The 25,237-nt window shown below is 28.9% G+C and overlaps 1 protein-coding gene across 3 annotated transcripts; it reads left to right on the forward strand.

Moving 5' to 3' along the window:
• The first annotated feature begins 8 nt into the window (after positions 1 to 8).
• LOC135929189 (uncharacterized) lies at positions 9 to 24,684 on the forward strand. Of its 3 annotated transcripts, none has more exons than XM_065465736.1 (17): positions 9 to 72; positions 9,168 to 9,482; positions 10,535 to 10,819; positions 15,311 to 15,475; positions 15,609 to 15,746; positions 16,285 to 16,389; positions 16,540 to 16,655; positions 16,823 to 17,036; positions 17,478 to 17,591; positions 17,802 to 18,207; positions 18,993 to 19,142; positions 21,738 to 21,958; positions 22,177 to 22,376; positions 22,701 to 22,852; positions 23,146 to 23,415; positions 23,599 to 23,852; positions 23,953 to 24,684. In XM_065465736.1, the coding sequence occupies exons 2-17, from the start codon at positions 9,279 to 9,281 to the stop codon at positions 24,331 to 24,333; spliced, it is 3,375 nt and encodes a 1,124-aa protein (XP_065321808.1). In that variant the 5' UTR covers positions 9 to 72; positions 9,168 to 9,278; the 3' UTR covers positions 24,334 to 24,684. The 3 variants fall into 3 exon arrangements, with proteins under 3 accessions (XP_065321808.1, XP_065321810.1, XP_065321809.1); XM_065465738.1 differs by having other exon boundaries at positions 18,999 to 19,142; positions 23,953 to 24,679; XM_065465737.1 differs by lacking the exon at positions 9 to 72 and adding an exon at positions 1,512 to 1,611.
• The last annotated feature ends 553 nt before the right edge of the window (positions 24,685 to 25,237 follow it).

Raw genomic sequence — 25,237 nt, forward strand, 5'->3', positions numbered from 1 at the left:
TCGTAGAGTTTTAATCGACAAAATAATCATCCATCCTAGAACATATGAATTTAAAAAATTAATCAATGAAAGGTAAATTTTAATATTTTTTTAATATAATGTATATTTTTATCCAAAATATTTTATAATTAATCATATTAGATCAAAGAACAAGTCTTTTATTTATAACTTAAAATTTATACATGTTTTATTTTGTTTCTAAATAATTTCATAGGAGCATGTTCATAGGAGCATGTTAAAAAATTATAAATTCTGTATTTTTAAGTTCTATTTGATATAAATGTCTTCAATAGTTAATTTGCTCAACTCAAAATACATTTTGAAATAAATTAAATATAGGCCAATACTTAAAATTTATTTTAAAAACTGTTTAATTAGCAATTCACCCATACCTTAAGTCCCCCATTTTGATCACCTTACTATCTTTTTACTATCATGCATGCAAATATGCTAGTGGCATAGTTATTTTATTTTAGGGAAATAGTTTAGGAAATTTTTTAATAAATTAGGAGTTAAATTATTAATATTCATTATTTAGAGACATCCATTTTAATTATCATGATTTTGGGAAATAATTTTTTTGATGTTTTTTTTACTTTTGATTTCAGTTTTATGGTTCATATATAATTATATTTAAACAATAAATTAAAATATTTTGGAGGGGGTCAAATACCCAGTTTATTCAGTTCACCCTGCCAAATCCCTCCTAAATGCACCAATGATCTATACAAATATGAGTACAGATTAATCTTAACTGACATTTTTTGACAATCTTCACTTGTCACTTCAATTTTTTCTTAGTTCATACAAATACATCCATAGTATTTTAGCAGTTAAACCAGCTAAAATGAATCTAGCCATTTTTTTACTTCCTGTTCTATTCAAACCAAATTGTATTTGATAAACTGTTAGAAAAAATAAAGGATGAGAGGGTTTAAGTATTTGATTTAGAAACACATAAGAAATTTATATTTTAAAAACCTGTGAGGGACCTACACTACTTTGAGCTTTTTTCAGGTCCAACCTGTTGAAAAATTCAATGATAGTATAACTTTCAACCTATTTAACCAAACCATCATATGAAAATAAATTTTAGCAGTTCTTTCTAGAAAAAAAATTGCATAGAAACATTTAAATTTTTTAATGAGCTGACAAGGTTTAAATATAGCCTGCCCCATATGATAAAATTTAATATACAAATCTAGCCCAATTAAGTCTGATAAAATATTTATTCCTAACCTATCCTCCTTAAATCAGACTTGGCAAGCTTGTTTTAGAATAGAATATGGTTTAAAGTTTTATTTGATAAAATGACATCGTTGCAATCATTAGATAGGTTTAAAGAATATCTCCACTATAATATTTGTACACATATTTTTATACTGTTATAGAACTTTAAGACATGATTTTAACTATTAATCAAAAAGAGAACTAATAAAAACTTATATAATATCTCCCCCCTCCCCACCCACCTCTCACAAAGATTTTAAACCATTTTCTTAATACAAAATAGATTTTATTGGCACACTTTGAGTATGCAACAATTATAGGTTCGTCCATTCAAACAAATTAGGACAGCTGCTACACCCTAACACATTATCGACAAAAAAAGTAGTAAATTTTAAAATATCAGTTTTCGACTGGACATGAGGTATTTAAACGATCTTTATTATTTTTTTTAAAAAGGGCAACTGCAAAAAAAGATTTAAAAGAAGCATTATCTCAAATAATTTATTATTTTCAAATTGTAATTTAAATATTACATTATTATATTACTAAACTTGACGAAATTTAGGTTATAAATTTTTTAAGTTCTAGTTTGTCATGGATGTATCCAATATTTTCGTAAAAGGTGGAGAGGGTGCTTTTGGGCAATGTAATTTTTAAAAAAAAAATTCTATTACTATTTTTTTTTGAATATGGTTTATAAATGAATGACATATTGTATTGATATTTTGGGGAGAAGTAAAGGAGGGAAGGAATGTGCTTTTATAAATATTAGCAATGATATTTACAAAACTGATAAATTTGTTAAGGTGGGTTGGGGGGGGATGGCTTACCTCTTAGTTACGCCAATGTGGTTTGGTGCTAAAATTTTTTTTAAAAACCATATAAATCAAAATATTTTTTTGAAAAATCTTATATATAATATAAATTATAGATACCTATGTTCTGAATAGTGATTTTTTAGACTTGAAAAAAAAAATAGGAATATTTTAAAAGTCCTTATTCATTTTATGATAAAATCTAGGGTTGTTAAACAGTAAGCCGATTATTAAAAACAGCTAACTCAGCATTCTAGACAAAAACAAATTATCAAGCCCTCGAGATTCCGCTAATAGACGTCCAAATCTTTGTGCCATATATGAGCAAATTCTTCAAGCTTGCCTAATATTTTTCAGGATAAAATATTGAGTTAACCATTTTAAAAAATCGGCTCAAATCGAGCCATGTAACAACACTATTAAAATCTTTATTTAAAAAAATTAATTAAATAATGGCACCAAAGCTGCTTTAACAAAAATTAAGGCAAATTGCCATAAATTCGAACTTGCAAAAGTTGCCACTAGACAGAGTTTGAAAATTTGAAGACTTTTTGCCCACAATTTTGAGCAAGAAATCATTTGAAGATTTTATTCACATTTGAAATATTTTTTTATGCAAATTTAAATTTTAAGTAAAATTTGATTTAAAAAACTCTTATTTGAGCATTCTCAAAAATAAATCGTTAGAGAACAGAATCTTTGAAATTTTTTTATTCATTTTAAAATTAATAAAAAAAATATTTAATATTTATAAAATATAATGTAATATAATCATAATATTAATAATTTGTTGCAATTTGTTCTATCCTATCTTTTTTTGATATATCAAATTTATCATTTCATCAAACTAAATAACGTTATCGTTATTTGCCCATTTACTTATAAAAATTTATCAAAAAAAATGTCTTTCGTTGTATAACAAGTATCAATTGTTATTTCTGCCCTTGGATTCACTCAGATCACACTTTCGGGATTTTATTTTCGTTTGATTATTATATTTGATTTATAAATTAGTGCTTTGCTAGTAAATAGTAACAAGTAATTAAGTTATTATTAATATCGAATAAATTTATAGATATTTTTATTCTCTCTCTCTTATTACATGAAATTTGATTTTCCTAAAACGTATCAAGTTACTTAAATTATTTCTTTTAACTTTAATATATTAAATGAATTATAAATAATTAAGTATCATATTCAAAAGCTTGATTTATTAAAAATTTATAGAATATTTTTTTCCACGTGGTAATATTAATTTTTTCTGTTGCCTTTATTCTTTCATTAAAATACTGTGTTAAATAGCCAATAATCCGGACCGAAGTTCCGACGTGACCAGGTCGATTTTCGCAAAGGCGTATTCGGCCCGATCTTTCGATAACCTGTAAAAAGTGTGACCGAACTTTAATATAATAAAAAAACATTAGGTCACTTCCTACTTGGGTACAGATAAAATATAAAGCGATAATTGTAAAATATTCTCTGTGTTCAGGATGAAGGATTTAGTAATTTATAATATAAATGCTTATTATGATTTTTAAAAAATTATAGCTCGGCCCTATAAATTTAAGCCGGTTTTATTTGCAGCTTCTATAACGGATTAACCCCCCCCCCTCGCCGCCGCCTTAAAAAACGGCGATCTATTAGTTGCATATATTTATATATATTTATATAAAGTACTATATATATCCTTAAACTCGTTTGGATAAAAGGACAAGTGAACCATGCTTAAATGGTATCTCTTTAGAATCTTTATTCGTTTACCGTAAATTGATTGTATCAGCTAAATCGACAATTTTTTGTCCGGAAGTAGTGTTGTTAAACGATTCGATTTTTTTTAAAAAAAACACCTGATCCAATTTTGCGAGCCTTGATGGATTTTGCTCATAGATGGCTGAAAGATAATCCCGATGTTGGCATAATATTACGAGCCATTAAAATTACATTATTTTTTCATTATCATGCTAAATAAAACCAAATGACAATAATGGAGATAATTTTATCTCGGTTTTGTTGTGGGAAATCGTTAATTTTTATCTTAATTAAAATTCATTGTAATTTAAATTATTTATAATAGTGAGGAAGAAAAAAAATGGGCTGAGGTTAAATTTTTTTTTTGTGTCACATTGACACGTATGAATATGATAATAATGAAAATAAAATACCCTTGAAATTTTGTATGATTGTTTTTGATTTTTTAGAAATTATCGCAAATTATCAAGATTTTCGATTATCGAAAAAAAATAAAATAAATAAATTGATAAATAATATATTTAAGTGTTTAGGGGTGCGACCTAATTGAGAGTTTTCGAGAGTTAAAAAAAATCAAACTGCAATTCGCGTTTTATTATTAACTTTTATAAATTTTTGCACGATACCATTGAAATGTATTGTTTGCGTTTTGCATTACGAAACGCAAAGGATGGTTTCATCACTATATAATACGGGGAGGCGCGAGTTAGAATCTGGTTGAAGCAAAAAAAAGTCAAATTTCACCCTAAACCCGAATTTAAACTCGATATCGAACTCAAATTGGTCAGCCAGGCGGAATTGAAAATTTAACATTAGGGTTATAAAATTGCCTGCCCGTTTAAATGAAAGTCAAGTTTTGATTAATTTTATATGTTTTATACATTATTTTATGATTCATTATATAAATAGAATTTAGTTAGTTTAAAAATGATAAATGCAATAATATCCGTGTAATAATATGCATGAAAATACGGTTGTAAAGTAAACAAATCCTAGATAACCACAAAACACCTATCGATTTTGAAATTGAAAACTTAAATCATGGGAATTTCCTCGTACAAAAAGTCATAACAAAAAAATAAATAGGTGCTTTGACACCATTTAAAAAAGACTAGCTTCAAAAGCCAAAGTAGAAAAGGTAAGCTGAAATTCTTGATGAATCAAAATCCAAGGGAAGAAGTTATCTAATAATTTTATGTCAAAGACAACCGTTAATAAGTTATTAATGCTGTTCTAGTTAAAATTAAGAATTTAATATTTAAAAAAAAAGGAAGATAGATAGCAAATTAGGGAGAGATGCAAAAACAAAATAGGTTAGCTAGACTACGCCCGTAATAATAGGGGTCGGCGGTGCTGCTGCTTAGAAGATCTAATAAAATTATAGGAAAATTTGTGTATTAAATAGAAGGGGGGGGGGTGACTTTTTGTGAGCCTATTTTTCGAATAAGCCACATCAAAATTTTATAAACTGTTTATATATTTAACCACGCATTCACAGTGGACGCAAACTCGCTGCGGAGAATAAAAAAAATACAGCGTATTTTATATAATTCGCTCTAACTATGAAGGTATTGGAGTAAAATATTTCTAGGAAAAACTTCAAATATTTATTCAAAGAAAGCATGATTTTCTCATTAGCATTTTGTTGACTGATAAAATTTAAAAAAATTTGATTTTTTATAAATTTTATTTTCGCTTTATTTTATTTTTTTTGCTTGGAAAAGGTCATTGAAAGCCTTCACATAGATTATTATATAATTTAATTGTCATTTTTCATTTATAAAAAAAAACAATTATATTTTTAAAAAAACTTCACTCTAGCAGAGCAAGTTGTATTAATAAGTAAAATAGAAAGAATAATAGGTATTATTTTATTATAAAAAAAAATTACTTAATGTTATCGTGTAATGTGTAGTAAAATCTCGTGGATGGAAGTAAAGTGTAAGTAAGCTTTTTTTTTAAATGTATATTTTATTTGTATTAATGCTTTTTACAATTTTATATTTGATGAATAATATAATATAATACCATTTAATATTTCTCTTTCTTTCCACATTTCATTCATAAAAAAATCGATTTTGAAATCTCTAAAATCAAAATATATAATATATGTAATCTCTATAATTGATAAAACTAGGAATAGGAAATATACTTTTTAATATTATAATATTATTGTAGGTTCTAGTAGTTTATATATTAAATAAGGTTAATTTTAATTTTCTAATCATAACATAATTTGGAAATATTATAATAAAAAAAAATACATAATATTTCATATAATCATGTGAAGGGGAAATAAAATTTAAAGTCATATTATTTATTATTACAAATGCATGAAAATTACTAAAGATATAAAGTTCTTGGAAATTTTAGGCAAAATTTGATCAAAAATCATTGTAATTGTAGAATCCATTTTTTTAAAATATTTTTTTTACAATTTTAAATTTAAATAATTGAAATCAATAAATAATCCTCCACAATGTCACGGACAAAAAGATTCCTAGAAATTTACCCTGGACAAAAATACCCAAGGATAAGAAGACACTGGGAAAAATTGGAGTAGATATCTTTTTGCCCTTTTTTGTCCAGGATATTTATGTCAATGATTCATCAATAAATCATGGTTTTTTAATCGTATAATAATTTTTTACAATTTCGTTCATTATAGATTATTTCCTTCCTAAATTTTTATTCATAAATCCTTATATTTATTTTAAAAAAAAATATCAATGATTTGCTTTAAACCATATCTCTCTAACCCTATGTTTCCCTATCAGGCCTAACTTTTTTAGTCGTGTTATTTAAAGGCTCGATTTGAGCCGATTTTTAAAAACGGCTAACTCATTATTCTTTCTAGAAAAATATTACGCAAGCCTGAAGATTTTGCTCATAGATGACAGGTTTGGACATCTATTAGCGAAATCTCGAGACTTGGACAATATTTTTCTTGCTAAAACATTGAGTTAGTTTTTCCAACACGGCTCAATATCGAGCGCCGTTCAGCAACACTACTTTTTTTAGGATAAGGAAATTGGGATTGATTTCATTTCTAGGTAAAATTTGATCAAAAAAATCTGTTCTTCAAAACTTGAAGATTTTTTTTCGGCTTAAGGTGACCTGACCCAGTTTCAATTTTTTTAAAAGCCTAAACCGAAACATATGTTGTTGAACACCAAAATAAACAACTATTTTTAATAATTGTGGAGTGGTTAAATTAAAAACACTATACTTTATGAATTATCACTTCTATGAAATATCAGAGTTAATATATATATAAATTTGCCTGGCCTAAATAAAATTTTTGCAGACCTCTATAAAATTTGTTATTTATTTTATTTAAAAAAGAAGCAAAAATTACTGTTTTTACTTTATTAGCGATTATTGGTTTCTTAACTTGAAATGTAATTTTTATTGATTATACAATGTACTTTTTTAAAAAACAATATTATTGATTTTAATGTAAATATTTTAAATCGATGATTGAAAAATATTGACCGAAATCCAAATAATCGATTAACAAGAAAAATATTATATTATATTTTATGCAATTTTAAACTATAATGGTAACAAACAAATGGGGGCAAATATAATGATTAAAATCAAAAAAAGTTTTCGTGTTTTTAGATGGGGTAGTTTTTGAAAATTTATTTTAATTAATAATAAGTAATAAGATTTAAAGTTTGGCTTAGTCCTAAGTTTGCTTAAATTGAATACTTAATTTGATTTATAATATAGGCAAAAAAAAAATTTGAACTAGTACACCCTATTTTGGTTTGGTTTAAGTATTTGGTTTGCTTTGTTATTTTTCATATTTTATTCTGGTTTTCTCACTTTTTGGTTTGTTTTTTTAATTTTAAACTTTTTCTTTTGAATTTTTGACTATTTATTATTAAGCCCTAGGATACGGCCTTAGACTAAAATAATCACAAAGATGTTATTTATATACATTTAAAAAGTCACCGGCTGGGTACAACCTTACATTATTTTTGTCATTTTAAATCATAAGTTAGTTATTAAGAAAATTTCCAAAAAAAAATAGTTTTAAGCTTAGAAATTTAAATTAAGAAAATGAAAGAGATTGTGAAGAGATTTCAAAATTGTTTATTATTTTTTCGATTTTAAGAAAAATTATTTTATTTTTTTTTTGATTATTGAAGAAAAAAAAAGGGAGAAAGAAAGAAGGAAAGGAACAAAATGTTTGATTAAAGCTTGAAACATTTAAAGCAGCTGGCGAGTATATGAACTCCAAAAATAACGCAGAGATATTTTTTTTTTAAAAAAAACTAAAATAATCAAAACCAAAACTAAAAAAAATATATTAAAATTAAACTAATAAAAAAATAATAATTTTTATAATTACATTGATTTTGAATTTTATATTTTTTATTTAAAATATAAAAGTTTTAAGAGCGCACGCCGTGCTTGTTATTTTTAAAGGAACTTACAGCTCAATATCGATTTTCTAAATTCTAGAAGAAAAAAAAATTCTAACGGTTCTTTCTCGGGATTTACCGATAATTTTATCATCTTTAAAAATGTCCGTTATAGGCCGATATTATAAATTCCGATTTGATCTGCTTAAATGGCGCATTCATTTTTTGAAACAAATTTTATATAAATTAGTGGAATTATCAAGGAAAAAAATATTTTGAGATCTGAGTTTAAAATGACTTTGTGTTATGGTATAGTTAAATTATAGATGTTATATGATATGAGATGTGATGTGTGCACTCAAACATTATTATGTGAACAGAATATAATCAGATGAGATATCTGATCGGTAACGGCCGATATCAATTTAATATCAGTTATATCGGATCTGATTGGCCTTCAAAAAGTTGTACCGGTGCTAGCGTTATTAAACGGCTCGATTTAAGCCGAAAAAACAGCTAACTCAATATTTTAGCCAGAAAAATATTGTCTAAGCCTCGAAATTTCGTTAGTAGATGTTCAAACCTTGTGCCACCTATGAGAAAAATCTTAAAGCTTGCATAATATTTTTCCTAATAAAATAGTGAGCTAGCCGTTTTTAAAAATCGGCTCAAGCCGTTTAATTCGGTACACCTTTAGTTCTTTCCTCTAAGGAAGATGGGGGAAGGGGAAAGGAAAGAACGAAAGAGAAAAAAATATTGAGATAGTGTAAAAGTTATTTATATAATATATATTAAATATTTTTGAAATATTAGTGACAAATGTTTTTAAACTTGAACTGGATGAATGTTTTAGTTTTATTTAAAATATATTATTTTTTTAACCAAAAATTTTTAATGTAAAATTTTAATATTTTTTGTTTATCAATTATAAATATTTATTAATTTGGGCTTATTTCCAAAGCAAATATTTCTTTTATTTTGTGATGATATATTTTGACAGATAGAAGATACAAAAATGGTAATACTACAAATTCAAAATGTAATGATTTAAAGGAAGGGAGAAAAAGAACTATTTAAATATCAGAATCAGCATCCAAACACCCGGCCAATCATGATCAAGGAAGAAAATCGTAAAATTTCTAAATTCAGGAATCTGTTCGGCAAAGGCGCGGTTCGAAAGAGCGAAACCTACGAAGGCCTGCGAATATCCAGGCACCAGAGCGAGAGCTGTCCTTTGGCAGTCAATCCAAAGTGGATGGCCGTTTCTATTCAGAGCGAGGGAGGGGGGTCTTTCGTGGTTTTGCCCCTTTGGCAGGTTAGATATAAAAATATATAATTTATCGTTAAAAGTTTAAATATATTATGAAAATTTTTTTTGTGATTTTTATAATTATTTACTCCTTAAATAAATTTCAATTCCATTTCGATACCATGATGACACTTAACTTAACCCTACATAGCACAACAGGTGGGTTTATTAATTAGATTTTTTTGTCTGGATCTTTTAGTTGCTTAATATTTTTAGGCAAAAGTTTATGTGCGCAAAATAAATTTGATTTCGTTCAGTTAGTCCATAAGTTATAAAGGCATTTTGGAGCTTGGAGTTTGTAGACCGCACCTGGTCATCTATGAAGCTCTTTTTATTATCTATTCTAGCATTCATTTTACCTCGTATAATTACAATCATACTAGAGTGTTTGAGAAGTTATACTTAGCAAAATATTTCATGTATTCATCTAATTTTAAAATAAATATGTAAATTATTCAAAAAATTAATACAACTAAGTAAGCAGACGATAAATTTTTTTTTAATGTGGAACGTTCGAAATATCTAAGTTTTTAGAATCGATTTTACCCTCAATTTTTGGCCTCCTATCTTTTGAAATTGTAGGCAACTGATTAACCTTTAACCAAGCCTTGAAGTATCCTTTATAAACTTGTTAAGTAAAAATATCTTTTCAAATCTGTAAAGTAATTGATGCTGCCACAAGTTATCAATTTTTTAAAAATGCTTCAATATCAATTCAGTATTCATTAACTCCACATACTCTATCACAAATTAAAGGACAACGAGCACTTACTTACCTTGTTCGAGTACAAATGTCTGAAATGTATTATACCTTACATTTTCGATGGCTCAGGCTATTAATTCATAATCTTTTCATTAACATTTTTCAAGCTGGAAACAACCCATAGACGCATCCATACGAGTTACTAAGTTTGAAAATAGCTTGACACTAAAAAAATGCTTGAATATATCAATTCTAATAAGCTTAATCAAGCTCTAAGAATTATTTTGTTTTTCAAGAATTTGAAAAAAATGACATTATGTACTTCGTAAAAAAAAACTAAATTAATTCCCTCTAGAAAGGACGTATAGACGATAGCCGGTTGCCCCATTTTAGCGGTCATTCAAGACCAGCCATAGAACTAGCCTGGAACCCGTTCGATGACGATGTTCTAGCTACGGGTTCGGAGGATGCTACAGTCAAGATTTGGCAGGTCGCCTCTCCGCAGTGCGACGCTCACCACAATTCTTCTATCGACTCAACCCTACTCCTAAACCTCCAAAGACACGACAAACGAATCAATTGTCTATCCTGGCACCCCTCAGCTAGCAATATCTTAGCCACCACTTCCTGCGATGCTAGGGTATAATTACTTAATAAAAGTTTTTTTAACCCTTCAGCATTCTCCTGGGGCCTATAGGGCCCCAGACTTGTTAGGATATTAATATTGCTTGAAAATTGGTATTTATCATTATCATCAAATCTTCAGGAACTACGTTAAATTTATTTTTGATAAATTCCAAGTTGGTTTAGTAGTTTTTAAAATTCATTATTTTTTTAAAAAACATTTTATTTAAAAAAAAAAATAAACATGAAATGCTAGTTTTAATATCTAATAAAGAATTTTTTGTTCTTTTAAAATTTAGATTTTATGATATGATAAAAAAAAAATGAATAGAAATGGAGTTCAATATCAATTCGAAATTTGGCCCTGTCAAACTTGACCGGAGTGATTACACCAATTTTTTCCTACTAGATTGCTGAAGGGTTCAGGGAAGCTCGGGGGGTTTATTTTTACTTACACATTTATTTTACCGCTGGAGTCCGACTCGCCCAGCATGCATAGATTACAACTATTAAAAATCATAATAAGTAATATATATTTGAACTCACTTTGTGACTAGTTACTTAATCGAAATAAAGACTTGTTTTTAACGGTCCATCATATTTTCTTAGGTCCGAGTCGGTTTGGTCTTATTTTGGATTTGCACGGACCTTACTAAAAAAATCGTTTTGTTATTTTAATTATTAAGATGAAATTTTTTTTAGCTCAAAATGTAATATTTATGTTAATTTTTTTTTCTTCTATTTTATTTCAAAAATAATAATTAAAAACTTTACTCGCGATGTCCTTGGCGGAGAAAGAAGTGTATTTTACAAAAAAAATACCGAGTTTAAATTTTGTACAAAATATAATTCTTGTTTTAAAATTTTGTTATTTAAAATGGTTATTTTTTTTTACAAAAAAAAATTGCTATTAATAAAATATTGTACATTATTTTTGTTTATATAACAGATAATGTATTGCTTTATCGAGTGGATCGTAAATTTAATTTAGATTAGAAAGAAAGAAAGAAAGAAAGAAAGAAAGAAAGAAAGAAAGAAAGAAAGAAAGAAAGAAAGAAAGAAAGAAAGAAAGAAAGAAAGAAAGAAAGAAATGGGACGAGAAATTAAAGCATCAAATAAAATCAATGTTACATATCACGTACTAATATATTGGTTTGTCGTTGATCTAACATCAACCACTGAGAAAATTGAATTTAAGTTTAGGATTGCGAAGAAAAAACAAATTGAAGGAAAGAAGGTTTGAGACATTTTTTTTGGAATTAGAGGTTTATATCGGGAAAAGGGCAGCTTTAAGTAATGCTGGTATACATAAAGCGAAGAGGAGGAAGACACGTGGAATAAAAAAATGGGGGCACCTAGTGAAGAAGGATAGTGATGTCTATTTTAAGACCAGAAGAGGGAATGGAAACTAGAATAGGCACGATAAAAGGATTTTCCGACCATGTCTAAAATGTATGACAAAATATAATATTAAAGTAGATAATTATTAGTTTTTACACAAGCCTAAATTCATAACTTTTAGATGATTATATCGATATATATAATTAAGATTTATGCCCTGCCCGCCAGCAGAAATTTCGAGTTGGTCCAGTTCAAATAGATTTATCATCTGCATAATTATAGGATAATTCCATAATATAAACTATTGACTTCTGAGCCAATCAGAATATTGCGGATTTTTTTGGATTGCCTCTAGACTTCCTTTCCAACATGACCCTCGATTTGGCTTTGATTACTATATCAATTTATGCCACCAGTACTAGTATGGTGATTTCCTTGTACCAGTTTATTTTAGTGACCAACGTGACACAAAGGCGCAAGCAAAAATTTTTAAAAACAGGACAGTTCCCCAAATAAACTAGAATCCGTATGAGATCGACGTTTGATCTTTTAAATTTCTTAGAAAGGCTTACTACTTAGTTTTAGTATTATTTTACTAAGCAATCGCTCAACCTTAGCGCTTGAGATTGCTTTTGTCATTTTTTTTACAATTTCACTTTAACCATTCCAATGACATATAGTAATACCTAGACTGACGATGCATCAAGAAATCCAATTTTAAAAAATGACAATACTTGTTAGAATTATGGGTTCTTTAGAGGACCGACAATTTTAGGCACAGGTTGCCAAAATTTATTCACACAGCTAAGAATATTTCGTTTTGAATATAGTATTAAATTTAAAATATATTGGGAGCTATCTTTATTTACCTATATTAATCTATAATTTTTTTTGGGTATAATTATAATCAAGTTTAAGTAAAATATTGGGTCCAGGTTGACTTAAAAAACGGCCCGATTAAGATTTTGGCCATAGTAAAATTATGTAAGCCTCGAGATTATTCAAATAGAGATCTACACCTTTCCGCAACCTTCAAGCTTGCATAATATCATTTTGGCTAAAATTTTAATTGGGCCATTTTCAAAAATCAACACAAAACCTGACCGGTTAACAACACTAAAACTAACCTATGAATTCGTACATCACTGAAAAACAGCTGAGGGATGACATTATGATACCATTTTGGGCTACCCTTAGAATATATAAAGAATTTAAAATCTTAATATAAGTAAAGTAAAATAATATCTTCCCTCACAATTATTCCCAAGCTATTCTCATAAGGACAAGGAAATACGTATAGCAAACCAAATTTAAATAATTTAAAGTATTCTGGATCCTATATAGGTTACCAAAATGACGTGTCACGTGGTCTCCAGCTGATTTGCATTCAACCACGCTTTAAAATGTATTATTATGAATGAATCGTCATTCTAGGTAATATTATTATATGTCATTGAACCATTTCCATCTCATTTTGATATCACATTTTCCGAAGATAGGCTCGGTGTCTCTGGCTGTAACTTTGATACTTTTATAATTTAGTAGGGTGATATAAAAGTAGTCAAATAGCCTTGCCATATTTTAAACTATATTTTTTTTAGATTATATTATTTTAATTTGCTTTAGTACTTCTATGATTTTTTTTGTTTAACTTGTGTCTTGATACCAATTTTTGAAATTTTTATAACGTTTTTTAATTATACAGTATACCAATCGGAATGAAACATTGAATTAAAATAATGTATTTACTTGTTTTCAATATGACATATTGATATTGGCTTAGGCTTTAAAATGAGTTCTTTCAAAAGTTTGGGAACTTCATGCTTAAGGTTTACGTCTTGATATAACATTCGGATTCATATCAAATCTTTCAAAATAAAATTCTATTTATAATATAATGGGATTTTAATTATTTTACCTCTATATCTATTAATTGAACGGAAAAAAAGAAGAATAATATCTAGAAAAATTGTAGGATCATGAAATTCCAAAATATTTCTAATCGGGGAAAAATGAGATATTGATGTATTGAGACATAATTGATTTTTGAATCGCAATTTATAAATTGAATATTTATAACTCGGCTTATATTTCGTTTTTGACTGATCGATAACTTAGTAAGTGCTAATCAAGTATTATATTATTGGAGCATCAGATTTTCAGCGTTTATAATAATTTTCGTTCATGCTGGATCGATGATAATACTAATAACGGCGTTTTTCTTTAAACTATTCAAACGGGTTAAAACACTAAAATATAGAAAATACGCATTAAAATTATTGATATAATCTTCACCGTGAATGCCTCCAGAAGATTGGCTGGCACGGCTTGATACAGTTTTTTATTTGGCTAACTCTTTATTTTTTTGTGATCTCGTAAAATAGAAACTAAATATTAACGCATATAGAACTTCTATATTCTCCGTTCTAGCTTGATGCCTAATTTTTGAATTTATTTTCTTATTTTATTAATAATTTTTTCCCTCTCTTTTAACAACTATTTTGTAAACATATGAAAGAAATACACATAATTATGCACTACCTAATGGGTTAGGGATAATTTGAATAAGGATACTAATGAATACGAATAGTAAATTATCCATTTTGTTCGAATAAAGAATTATTAGATTCTTATAAACCATTCGACATTATTTGAATATTCGACATTATTTGAATATTCGACATTATTTGAATATTCGACATTATTTGAATATTCGACATTATTTGAATATTCGATGAATTATTTGAATATTTGAGGAATTAATCTTCGTTTGTTCGACATGTTATTCCATAATTTGTTTTATAATATGTTTTTAATAAAATTTAATCATTTGTAACATCTATTGATAATTAATCAATCTGACACGTGATATGATTATCGGTTATTGGATCGGTGAAAATTTTCTGGATCTTCATAACCATAATTCCCGATAATTGGTTATTAACCATTTTTATTTCAATATAGAAGATTGGAATTAGGGTGGAGATTTTAAATATAAATCTTTAAAAATAATTACGAATTTTTAATTTAGAAATTTTTTATTGTTATTCCTATAATATCGCATTTATAAAAATAAAAGAAGTGACCAATAGAATTGAGGAACTTTTCGAATCAGCTGACGTTATATTAATTTAATTTGTGTTAAAAAAAATTTTTATTTAAAAAGGCTATAATATGGAACACGGAAACCGGGCAAGCCTTCCGAACCATAGTAGATCACGAGGATTCCGTTTGGGACTTGGCGTGGAATTATGACGGCAGTCTTCTGGCCACGACTTGCAAGGACCGAATGCTGAGAATTATAGACCCTCGCAAGGGATCCACCGTTGTTGTAATTTTTTTTCTCATTTTTAATATCTCTTCGATTAAACCGATCATCTCTCGAGTTTTATTTCTTTATATATATATATATATATAACATACATTTCCCTTGCTATCGCTTCATTTGTGTATATTTACTTTAGGAAGCTAGAAGTCACCAGGGGGTCAAAAGTTCTAGGGTATTTTTCGTTGATAGAGACCCGTACGGGGGTGCGCAGCATTACATGATAACCACCGGGTTTTCCCGAATGAGCGAAAGACAAATCGCCGTATGGGATCAGGTTTCTAATATTTTATATATTAATACGTGTAATATCTTATAAATGTGCCTGAAATTTATATAGCAAGTGTTTTATACATTCTGGAATACATTCCGGTATAATCGAACACGTGTAAAATGAATCATTTAAAAAGTTGGAAAATAGCGAAATTATATTTTTTGGACACGTTTTTTAAAAATTTGAATAGTCTTATATATAGTATTCTAGAATGATTAGATGTAGAATGCCTATATTCATTCTGTATATCTAATCGAATTCTTAATTAAAAGCATAGAACAGGAATATATGTCCCTATCCTAACTTTCAACTTTGTCTTTATCCTCATTATTTTCATCGGGTACTTTTACACCCCTCTAGGCCAGGATTTTACCTTCTACACCCTTTCGAAATTTTCCTACTAAAAATTACGCCCTTGCCCCCTCCAATTTTATTCTAATGAGGATAGCTTCACTGACGATCATCCGTCATACTCCCCCCCCCCTTCCCCTCCCGAGTAGAAGTACTTAAATTTTGAAAGAATAAATCTTATTATTGATAGCGCGACATGAAAGAACCGCTCAGCCTTGAAATCGTTGATTCCTCTCCTGGTGCCTTATTCCCCTTTTTCGACCAAGAAACTGGAATCCTTTATATAGGCGGAAAGGTACAACTAACCTGAATTATCATAAATTTAAAATATGTTTGTGCGATTTAAGAAAGAAAATGGAAGGAGAGAGAAAGAGGGAGTATCCCCATTTAACATCTTTTACTTAATTTATTTTTATCGATTATATGCTCGAAAAATTAAAAATAGGGAGATGGCAACATACGCTTTTACGAGTTCAGAGCTTCCTCTTTACCACCTTCCTATTCAACTCATTTCACTATTCACAACCCGTCCTCTGATACCATGTCAGATAACGAAGATGCGTAAGTAGATATTACAATTACTTTTTTCGAACCGGACTTGCCAAACTGGGCCCATGTGTTGAGTCTCTAACACACCTTTACTCTCTCTAATTAAAACGACCTATGAACCTTATCATTGAAAAATCTTTTCTTCTCCTTAATAATAATTATTTCCTTCATTTTTTTAGCGTCGAACAACCAAAAATAGATGAGGCCCACTTGCTGTCCCATTTAGGGGTCTTTCAAACCTCGGTACCACAAACCGGACTTTGCGCGATGCCCAAACGAGGGCTGGATACCTCCATCTGCGAAATCTTTCGATTCTACAAGCTAAGAGCCGGCAGCACGTCGGCCAATAACATATCGGTCGTAGAACCCATTTCTATGATAGTACCTAGAAAGGTTATATTTTTACTTGCTATCGTTTGTTTGGTTGGGATTATTTGTTCTGTTGAGTAGTGGTAAAATGCATATAAGCAGCCGTCGTTCAGTGGGTAAAAGATACGGAAGCATAGACTGAGGCATAGCAGGTCAGTGGTTTGATTCCCATCTGGACCAGCATTTCTAAAACCGACCTCTTGGACAAGGCCAGAGTTAAAGGTTATGGTCGCCCGATATTGTGGTTAGGATTAATGTATATTTTAAAAAATTATTTAATAAAATTGAAAAGTGCTATCTATTGTCCTAATTGAGTGCGAGCGATCAATTAATCGGGGAGTTATATAATAAAATAAATTAATGATAATTTTATGTTATGGTGATTTGTATCTAATAATCATTTTAAGGAACATCTATAGTAAATCAATTAAAGAATTAATATGATATTATTTATTTTTTTATCAGAGCTCTGTTTACCAGGAAGATTTGTATCCACCGACGGCCAGTCCGAGACCCGCTTTGCAAGCTAGCGAATGGATTTCGGGAAAAAATAGCAATCCCCTCTTGGTTTCTCTTAAGGTAACGATAATATTTACGTATTATATTTATTTGTTATTCTTGAAAAATATTTGCTATCTACGTTTTTAAAAAAAATAAATTAATAATTATCAATAAAATTACCTCTTAATTTTATCTATTCTCTGGGGTCAATAAAAATCCCTATTCGGGTCTTCGATAGATAACGCTAACTCTGGTATTATAGTTTTATATTTTTTATTTATTATTAAGAATTTTGCCGGCTCGTATACCGAAGAACCTCCCCCTAAGCCCGGTCAAAAGCCTTTATCCCAACTGGGAGTCCTGAAATCCAAATTTATTCTCAGGGGAAACGAGAGAACGGAAAATGGGTCTCCTAGTATTTTAAATGATCTCCCACCTTTACCGGCTACTCTCCTCTCCGTCAAACCCATCGCGCAACCGGTGAAGGTTACTAAAACGGCTGCACTTTTGAATCGGGCGTCTCCAATCTTCGAAGAACCTTCCAAATATGAGCTGCACGAGAAATCCAAGAAAAAAGATGAAATCACCCCAAAAAAATTACACTTGCCTACCATTCCGCTTTCCCGGCTTTGTTCATCGTCCGCCTCTGATTTAAATACGAGCGTCAGAGAGGACGGCCATAAAAATGAAAAAAGTTTAAAAATTTATGTTTGTTTATACAATTTCCCTCCTGAGATTTTATTTAAAACTTGTAAAATGGCTTTTAAAATTTGTTAAGAATCCTTTTAAAAACTCGTAAAATATCTTTTAAAACTTGTAAGTCTCCTTTGAAGCTTATAAAATATCTTTTACAACTTGTAAAATATTATTTCTAAAGAACTGTTAGTTTTGGTGTAATCCAGGGGGGGGGGGGGAATTCCCGAAAATAACTTTAACAATCTGTATTAAAAAAAACAATTTCAAATAAAATCTCAGGTATTCTACTTGGTCCATACAAGTTTTTTACTATCTGCTTGATTTTATCTACGTTAATTATGGTCCTAAGGCTTAGGCTTGTTATAATCCACCACAGACTTCTAGTAGGCCAAAGTTTAAAAAAACGTAGCAAATTTTAACTTTCCACATAATAAACATTAACCCGTTTGAGCTATAAGAACATATTCTAAGATAAAATTTTAATTTGATATATTGTGATAACAAATGGTTTATGATTTTTATAAAAAGCATTAATAACTCAGATATTAGTGTATAAAAATCCATAAAATTGCGCACATTAAGTTTGAGTTATTATTATATGAAAACTCATTAATTAAAAAAAAAAAATCAGGCTGCCATATTTATTTCAATATAGATTTAAAATAACACGGAAGTGTTAAATGAATTTTTAATTGGGGTTTTTTTTCTCTCCTTGTAAATTTCAAATTCCAATTTTTTTCCAAAGATTATTCATTTCCGTTTTCTAATCCATAAAATTATAATAAAAAGAAATGTTATACGAATCTGATGAAATTGCCAAACTACAACAAGACATTCAAAGACTCAGGCAAATCAAATTGGTGGCCCTCAAAAAAGCGGAATTGGACAAAAAAAACGAGGAATCGATGGATACAGAAGGACACGTTTACAAAGGTTTCTTAAATAAGAGATACAAAATTTTCAACAAAAAATAAAACCACTTGATCTTTTTTAAAAAAAAAAAATTTGGGCAACATTCTTAGTTTTCTAAATTGGCTTCTTTATTTTTGATTGTTTAATTGTAAAATGCTTTCTTTCTATTATTTTATTTTTTTACACATTAAAATGGCGGCCGGTTATTTTGTGTTAACTTCTACATAATTTTATTTATTTTCCTCGAGCGTTTATAACAAATTTTTTTTTTTGCTATTTTCATTTTAAAAAGCATTAACTTTTCTTCTTCTCATTCCAATATTTTCTTTAATATAATGGCTCTGATCTTTATGAAAAAAATAGTGAATTTGATCAGAATCTTAACAATTTACGAAGAATGAATTTTTTTATATGTATAAATAATAAAATGGATGTCTAGTATCGTTAAACGACTACTTGATTTTTAAAAACGGCTAACCCAATATTTTAGCCAAAAATATTACTCAAACCTGGAACGTTTTGCTCATAGATGGATAGAAAGGTTTGGACATTTATTAACCGAATCTCGAGGTTTGCGTAATATTATTTTGGGGGTAAAATCTTAATTTAAAATCACACTTAATCGAGCCGTTTAATAACACACTATTTCTTATTGTATTTGTATTTAAAGAAGGGGAGGGATACTTAATTCGTCTATTGGTTCGTAAGAGACCCTGGTTAAATAACAATCTTCTTTCATTGGCTCTTCAATTTTACTTGTCAAAAATAGCGAATTTTTTTTAAATCAGACTTATAAATTGGTCAAAAATAGATAGGGTCGCGGGCTTGATTCAAATCTGACGACTCTATAATAGGTGCTTCTGCGAGTCTGGTTTATCTTAGAAGTCTGGTCTGAGCTACTGGGGGTTAACACTATAAGGGGGCAAACCAACCCCTATTATTTATTTGAATCCATAAATATATTTTAAATACTTATTTCAATCACTCAGCACTGTAATTTGGCAATGAGGCATGAACGGAAATTAAGATATTCACTAAAATAATATTAAGTAATCCTCGAGATTACCCTAATAGATGTCCAAACCTTTCTACCATCTGTGAGTAAAAGCTCTAGGCTTGCGTAATATTTTTTGGCTAAAATCTTGCGTTACCCGTTTTTAAAAATCGAGCCGTTTAACATCAGCGTACTCTTAATCTTATTATTATAAGTATGATTTATATATTAGGCCTCGCATCCTTATTTTACTTTTTTCAACGTAAAGGGGGAAAAATGAGAATTTTGTCTCCTATTATTTTTGCATTGGAAAAGTTTTAGAGCAGCTTATCAAGCTTTATTACAAAAGTTTTTATTTTTGATTATAGAAAATTAACTTAAAAAAAATATATATATAAACTTTATTTGGCTTAACTGAAGTTAAAATACAATTTTATTTCTTATTCATTTTAAGATTAACCTTAAAACTTTATTATTTTATTAATCTTTCCTTATAATTTTATTAACTTTTTTTTCCATTATAAGTATTCTAATTTTATTTTGGCAACTTAATATAATTTTTTTTTTAATTTTTAGCATTAATTTTCTCTAATTATTATTTGACCTTTTTTCTTTTTAAAATTTTATATTCCAAATGCAATTTGTTATTTTTTTCAACTTTAAGCGCGTTTTTTTTAAACTTAAAAATCTGATTTTGCCTGTAATGTATTTCATCATTTTTGGAATACCCTACCCCATGAATTTTAGACAATTTTTCCATGAATTTTACCTTAGTGAAGTGAACTTCCTTGCCTTCCATAATCTTTTAAATATAAATAACTTGATTTTACCGGAAATGTATTTCATTATTTTTGGAATAACTTACCTAATATATTTTAGACAATTTTTTTATGAACTTTACTTTTAGTGAACTTCATTCATGCCTTCCATAATCTCTTAAATAAATTAACTATCATTAATAAAATATATCTTAGCATCAATATGTTATTTTTTTTAAATAATCTGATTTTAGCGGAAATAAATTCCGTCATGTTCATAAAACCCCTACTTTGATTTTTAGTAAATTTGTAATACTCAATATAATTTATATTTGTTTTTTCATAGATATTTTTTATAAATTATATCGGCAAGATTGCTTAAAGTTCATAGGGTAGGTATGCTTAACAGGCTGAAACTACATTTCCGGTGAAATTGAATTTTTATATATGAGCTCTAAAAATGATTTAAACTTGAAAGAAAAACACACTGACCAAAAAAAGCATATTGATGTGAACATATATATATTATTTTATATTTATTTTATCCACTAATAAGGTGAATATCATAATCATTTCTCTAAAAATTATTAATGCAATGATTGAAATTAACGCCATATAATTGGTGATTCTTAATCGCTGCATTTTTAAACGATTTCAAAAATGGCAAAAGCAAATTTTTTAGCCTTATCGTCCCTGCCTTGAAAATTTTTTCCGAAAAGATAGCTCAACCTCAAGGAAAATGGGGGGGGGGGGGGGGGTAATGAGTAAACTCACGCCTCTAGGTATGCCGGATCAGAACCATTTTTTGTTGTTTACGCCACACTAAATTTTTTATATGTTATTAAAATAAACTAACCAATCAAGGTATTCTATCTCATGGCGACGGTAAAAGGGACTCAAAGGAAAATGTCAAGAATTACAACACTTTACCTAAAAATCTTCCTGCTAAACAGCGAGACATCGAATTTCGGGAAAATACGAAACCCTTTTTCATATCAACCACGGTTAAGGATAAGGCCAAATCCTTTGTCAATGAGAGCCTCGGCAAAAAGTTGACCAATGGCAATGTTTTCAATACTAAAGAGGTTTGTAAAGCTTAATTGCTAATTTAGCCTTATAAAACGAAAAAGAGAAAGAAAGAAGTTTAATTTTTAATTTAGCTTTAAAACGAGAAAGTGAAAAAAAAAAGAAGAAAAGAGAGAAAGAATAAACTGATAAGAAAAAAATGAAAAGCCTTGGATTTATTATTTACCGTCGGCAAATTTTAATGCATTTACAAATTATAAACATTTTTTTTTAAAAGCGAAATAAATCTTCCCCTGGCATGCCCTTCTTTCTAAGCCAGATTAATCGGGAAGGTCTTTCGACAACCAACAAGCGGTGTTCCTTTCCCCCTTCCATATCATCGTCCAAGAGTAGTCTTAACACTAACAAAGACCATTTTAAAGATCGCCCATTTCCCACAATACTCGAGGATAATAAAAAGGCACTGAAGCCCATAGAGTGAGTAATAATTTTATTTTAATAAGCTGGTAGATCTTACTTTAAAGTATCATCGTATGTACCAGGGCGTTAACAAACTCCTTAAAATAATAAATCTTAAGATTTACGATATTTGATTAAAAAATTTTCTGGGAAATCGTAAAATTTAAAAAAAATATATATATAAGATTTTGGGCAATAAAAAAATCTTTTAAATACTTGAAGATTTTTCTTTTAACATAAACGTGGAAAATTTTAGACAATTAAATTTTTCATAAAATTCGAGATAGATTAAGTTATTTTCAAATTCAATTGAATTTTTGGATATATATAAACATATTGAAGTCACCCAAGAGGCACACATGCAACCTTAGCGAAGGAAGAGTCCTCGACAGTATCCCCTCCCCTGACTTCAGAATCTCCTACATCTTCTTCTAATCGATCCAATCGTTCCTCCTCGCCCCACATTAAATATTCCAAGGAACTCCCCAAAACAGGTAAATCAAATTGATTTATTTTGGTTAAGTTATCATTCATATGATCTCGAAGCCGCCAAAACAAGTATCAGCGGCCTCTGCTTATATTATTGGAACTATCGGAACAATCGTATTATCCTCATAATTAGCCGGTGTTAATAATGCCGGTTGAATGGCCACAGGACCGCTGGATACCGGCTTAATTTAGAAGCATTGTTTTCTTGCTAACTTTATAATTTTGAAAAAAATTAGATATTAGTGATTTTTCTTTTTTAACTTTATAAAATTTTTTCATCTCTATTTTTTCTTGTAAGCTCACTCGACGGAACACAAAATTCTTCACAAGCCAACAGATGTGATCTCCAATCATACCATATCAACTATAGCTACTGCTCCTTCCTCCATATTACTTTCGCCTGGGACTAGCTCTCTAAGTACTACTGGTTCAATGAGCCCCGTCTTTTCGGATTTTGAACGCTCGACATCCCCTCGTAATACATTAGCTCAGAACTCTAATTACCGTGCCTTTTTCGAACCCTCAAGCGGTGGTCTACCCGACAGACGTAGTGACCCGCGCAATAGAGGTAAAGTTAATTTTTTGTATACATCATATATAAGAAAGTCAGTCATCATTTACAGATATAATAATATTTGTCAAGATTGAAAATATTAAGATTTTAAACAATAATCCTTCAAATAAATTATAATAAAGAAATATACTATATTAATTATTCGAACACCTTTTATACATGTATCCATTAACTTAGATAAAGGGGATAATAATATGGATAGAGGTGAGCGGAGAAGAAAATCGGAAAGCATGAGGGTAACTACTCATACACCACGAACCATTAGAACTAGAGCGGCTGGTGACGGGAGAGCCGAAGATCCTTCACCAAACCGTAACCTCACCACGACCTTATTATCCGGAAACGAAAGGCACAAAATAGTAGAACATCGCGCTTTGACCACTCCAGCCCCGTATGTCGAAGAGGCCACAGCACTTTGCAACGAGTTAAGGGTATGTCAATGTTTTTATATACACCCATCAAATGCATTTTTTTTCTATAATTTGCATCTTTATAATCTTGCTTTAAATTCATTTTTTCCAACATATTCAGGAGGAAAATCGTGGGTATCGAATGGAGATAAGCCTCAAAAATAGGCGAATTATTGAGCTTGAAAATGAGGTGGCCCAAAAAAATAGGAAAATCAAAGAGTTGGAAGTTGAGTGTGGCTTGGACAAACTTTACGCCACTCTCAGAAGTCCCAAGGTTAAAGATAACAGCACTTATATTTCTTATAACTCGAATCCTTACAGTCTCAAGGACCATAATCAATACGTGGATAGACCTCAAGCCTTCAACGGTCACCATTTTACCGATAATTATTCTATGAATAAAGATGCTAACTACCAACATTACTTGACTGCTAAAAAACCTCCTCCCTCCGTCCCAGCTAAGTTTAAATGGCGGACCGAGTCTAGTAAACCAAGCAGTTAATGCTACCACAAAAAAACGACTGTTTATGCACCCTTTTTTGGAAACCAAAACATATTTTTTTTAAAAAAACTAAGTCGATTGTTATATTCGCTATTGTATATTAAGAAAATTTTGGAGTATTAACTGGACTGAAGAATTATTATTCTAAAAAAATTTCTATATTTGAAATTATAAAATTATTAGAAATTTTTGCCTTCAAAATTAGATAATGTTTAACTTAAATAATTTATTCGCGAATTTATTTATTCTTTAAATAAAGCAATTATAATGCTGCATTATTATTTTTTTACCACTCATAGTCACCAAACTTTACCTTAAGCTTTAAAAATATCATATTTATATTTTTCACTCAAGATTTATTTGAACATTTCGATATTTTTAAAATAATAAAATTAGCATGACTATATATTTATTTATATTCGTAATTGTATTATATCAATTGATCATAATTTGAAGGTTTATCTTATATGCAAAAGATGCTAACTACTTATAAAATACAACTAATAGAAATAAATTTATGCTATATATTCTCAAAAACAATGAGTTTGTAAAGTTTACTTTTCCCCTACTTTGCAAGCACCAAAAAAAAGAAATGTTTTTCCATTATTCCTTCTTATTTCGCCCTAGTTTTAATAAATTTTAATAGATATAAATTCACTCACATACTTAATTGGTGGACAATATTGATTCTAAATAAAATTTGAAAAGAAAATTTTGGTTAAATATAAAAGGATATAGGAAAGAGCTTTGATAAATGGTAAATCTGAAAATTGGATTTATTAAAGTTTTCTTAAATATCAATAATTGTAATCCCCTAAAAGTAATGAGAAGTTGGTATATAGAAAAATATTTGTCGTCTAAATAAATATTTTTTTAAAATAAATATATTTCCCCAAAATATTTT

Source organism: Gordionus sp. m RMFG-2023, chromosome 4, assembly GCF_954871325.1.
Source record: "Gordionus sp. m RMFG-2023 chromosome 4, tfGorSpeb1-WG-v2, whole genome shotgun sequence".
Taxonomy (NCBI): domain Eukaryota; kingdom Metazoa; phylum Nematomorpha; class Gordioida; order Chordodea; family Parachordodidae; genus Gordionus; species Gordionus sp. m RMFG-2023.

What these genes read in the sequence shown, in the direction of transcription:
- LOC135929189 (XM_065465736.1), top strand. Translation starts at nt 9,279, where the DNA reads ATGATCAAGGAAGAAAATCGTAAAATTTCTAAATTCAGGAATCTGTTC. An exon ending in GCAAGGGATCCACCGTTGTT is followed by an intron (nt 15,476 to 15,608) that starts GTAATTTTTTTT and finishes TATTTACTTTAG; the next exon opens with GAAGCTAGAAGTCACCAGGG. An exon ending in ATGTCAGATAACGAAGATGC is followed by an intron (nt 16,656 to 16,822) that starts GTAAGTAGATAT and finishes TCATTTTTTTAG; the next exon opens with CGTCGAACAACCAAAAATAG.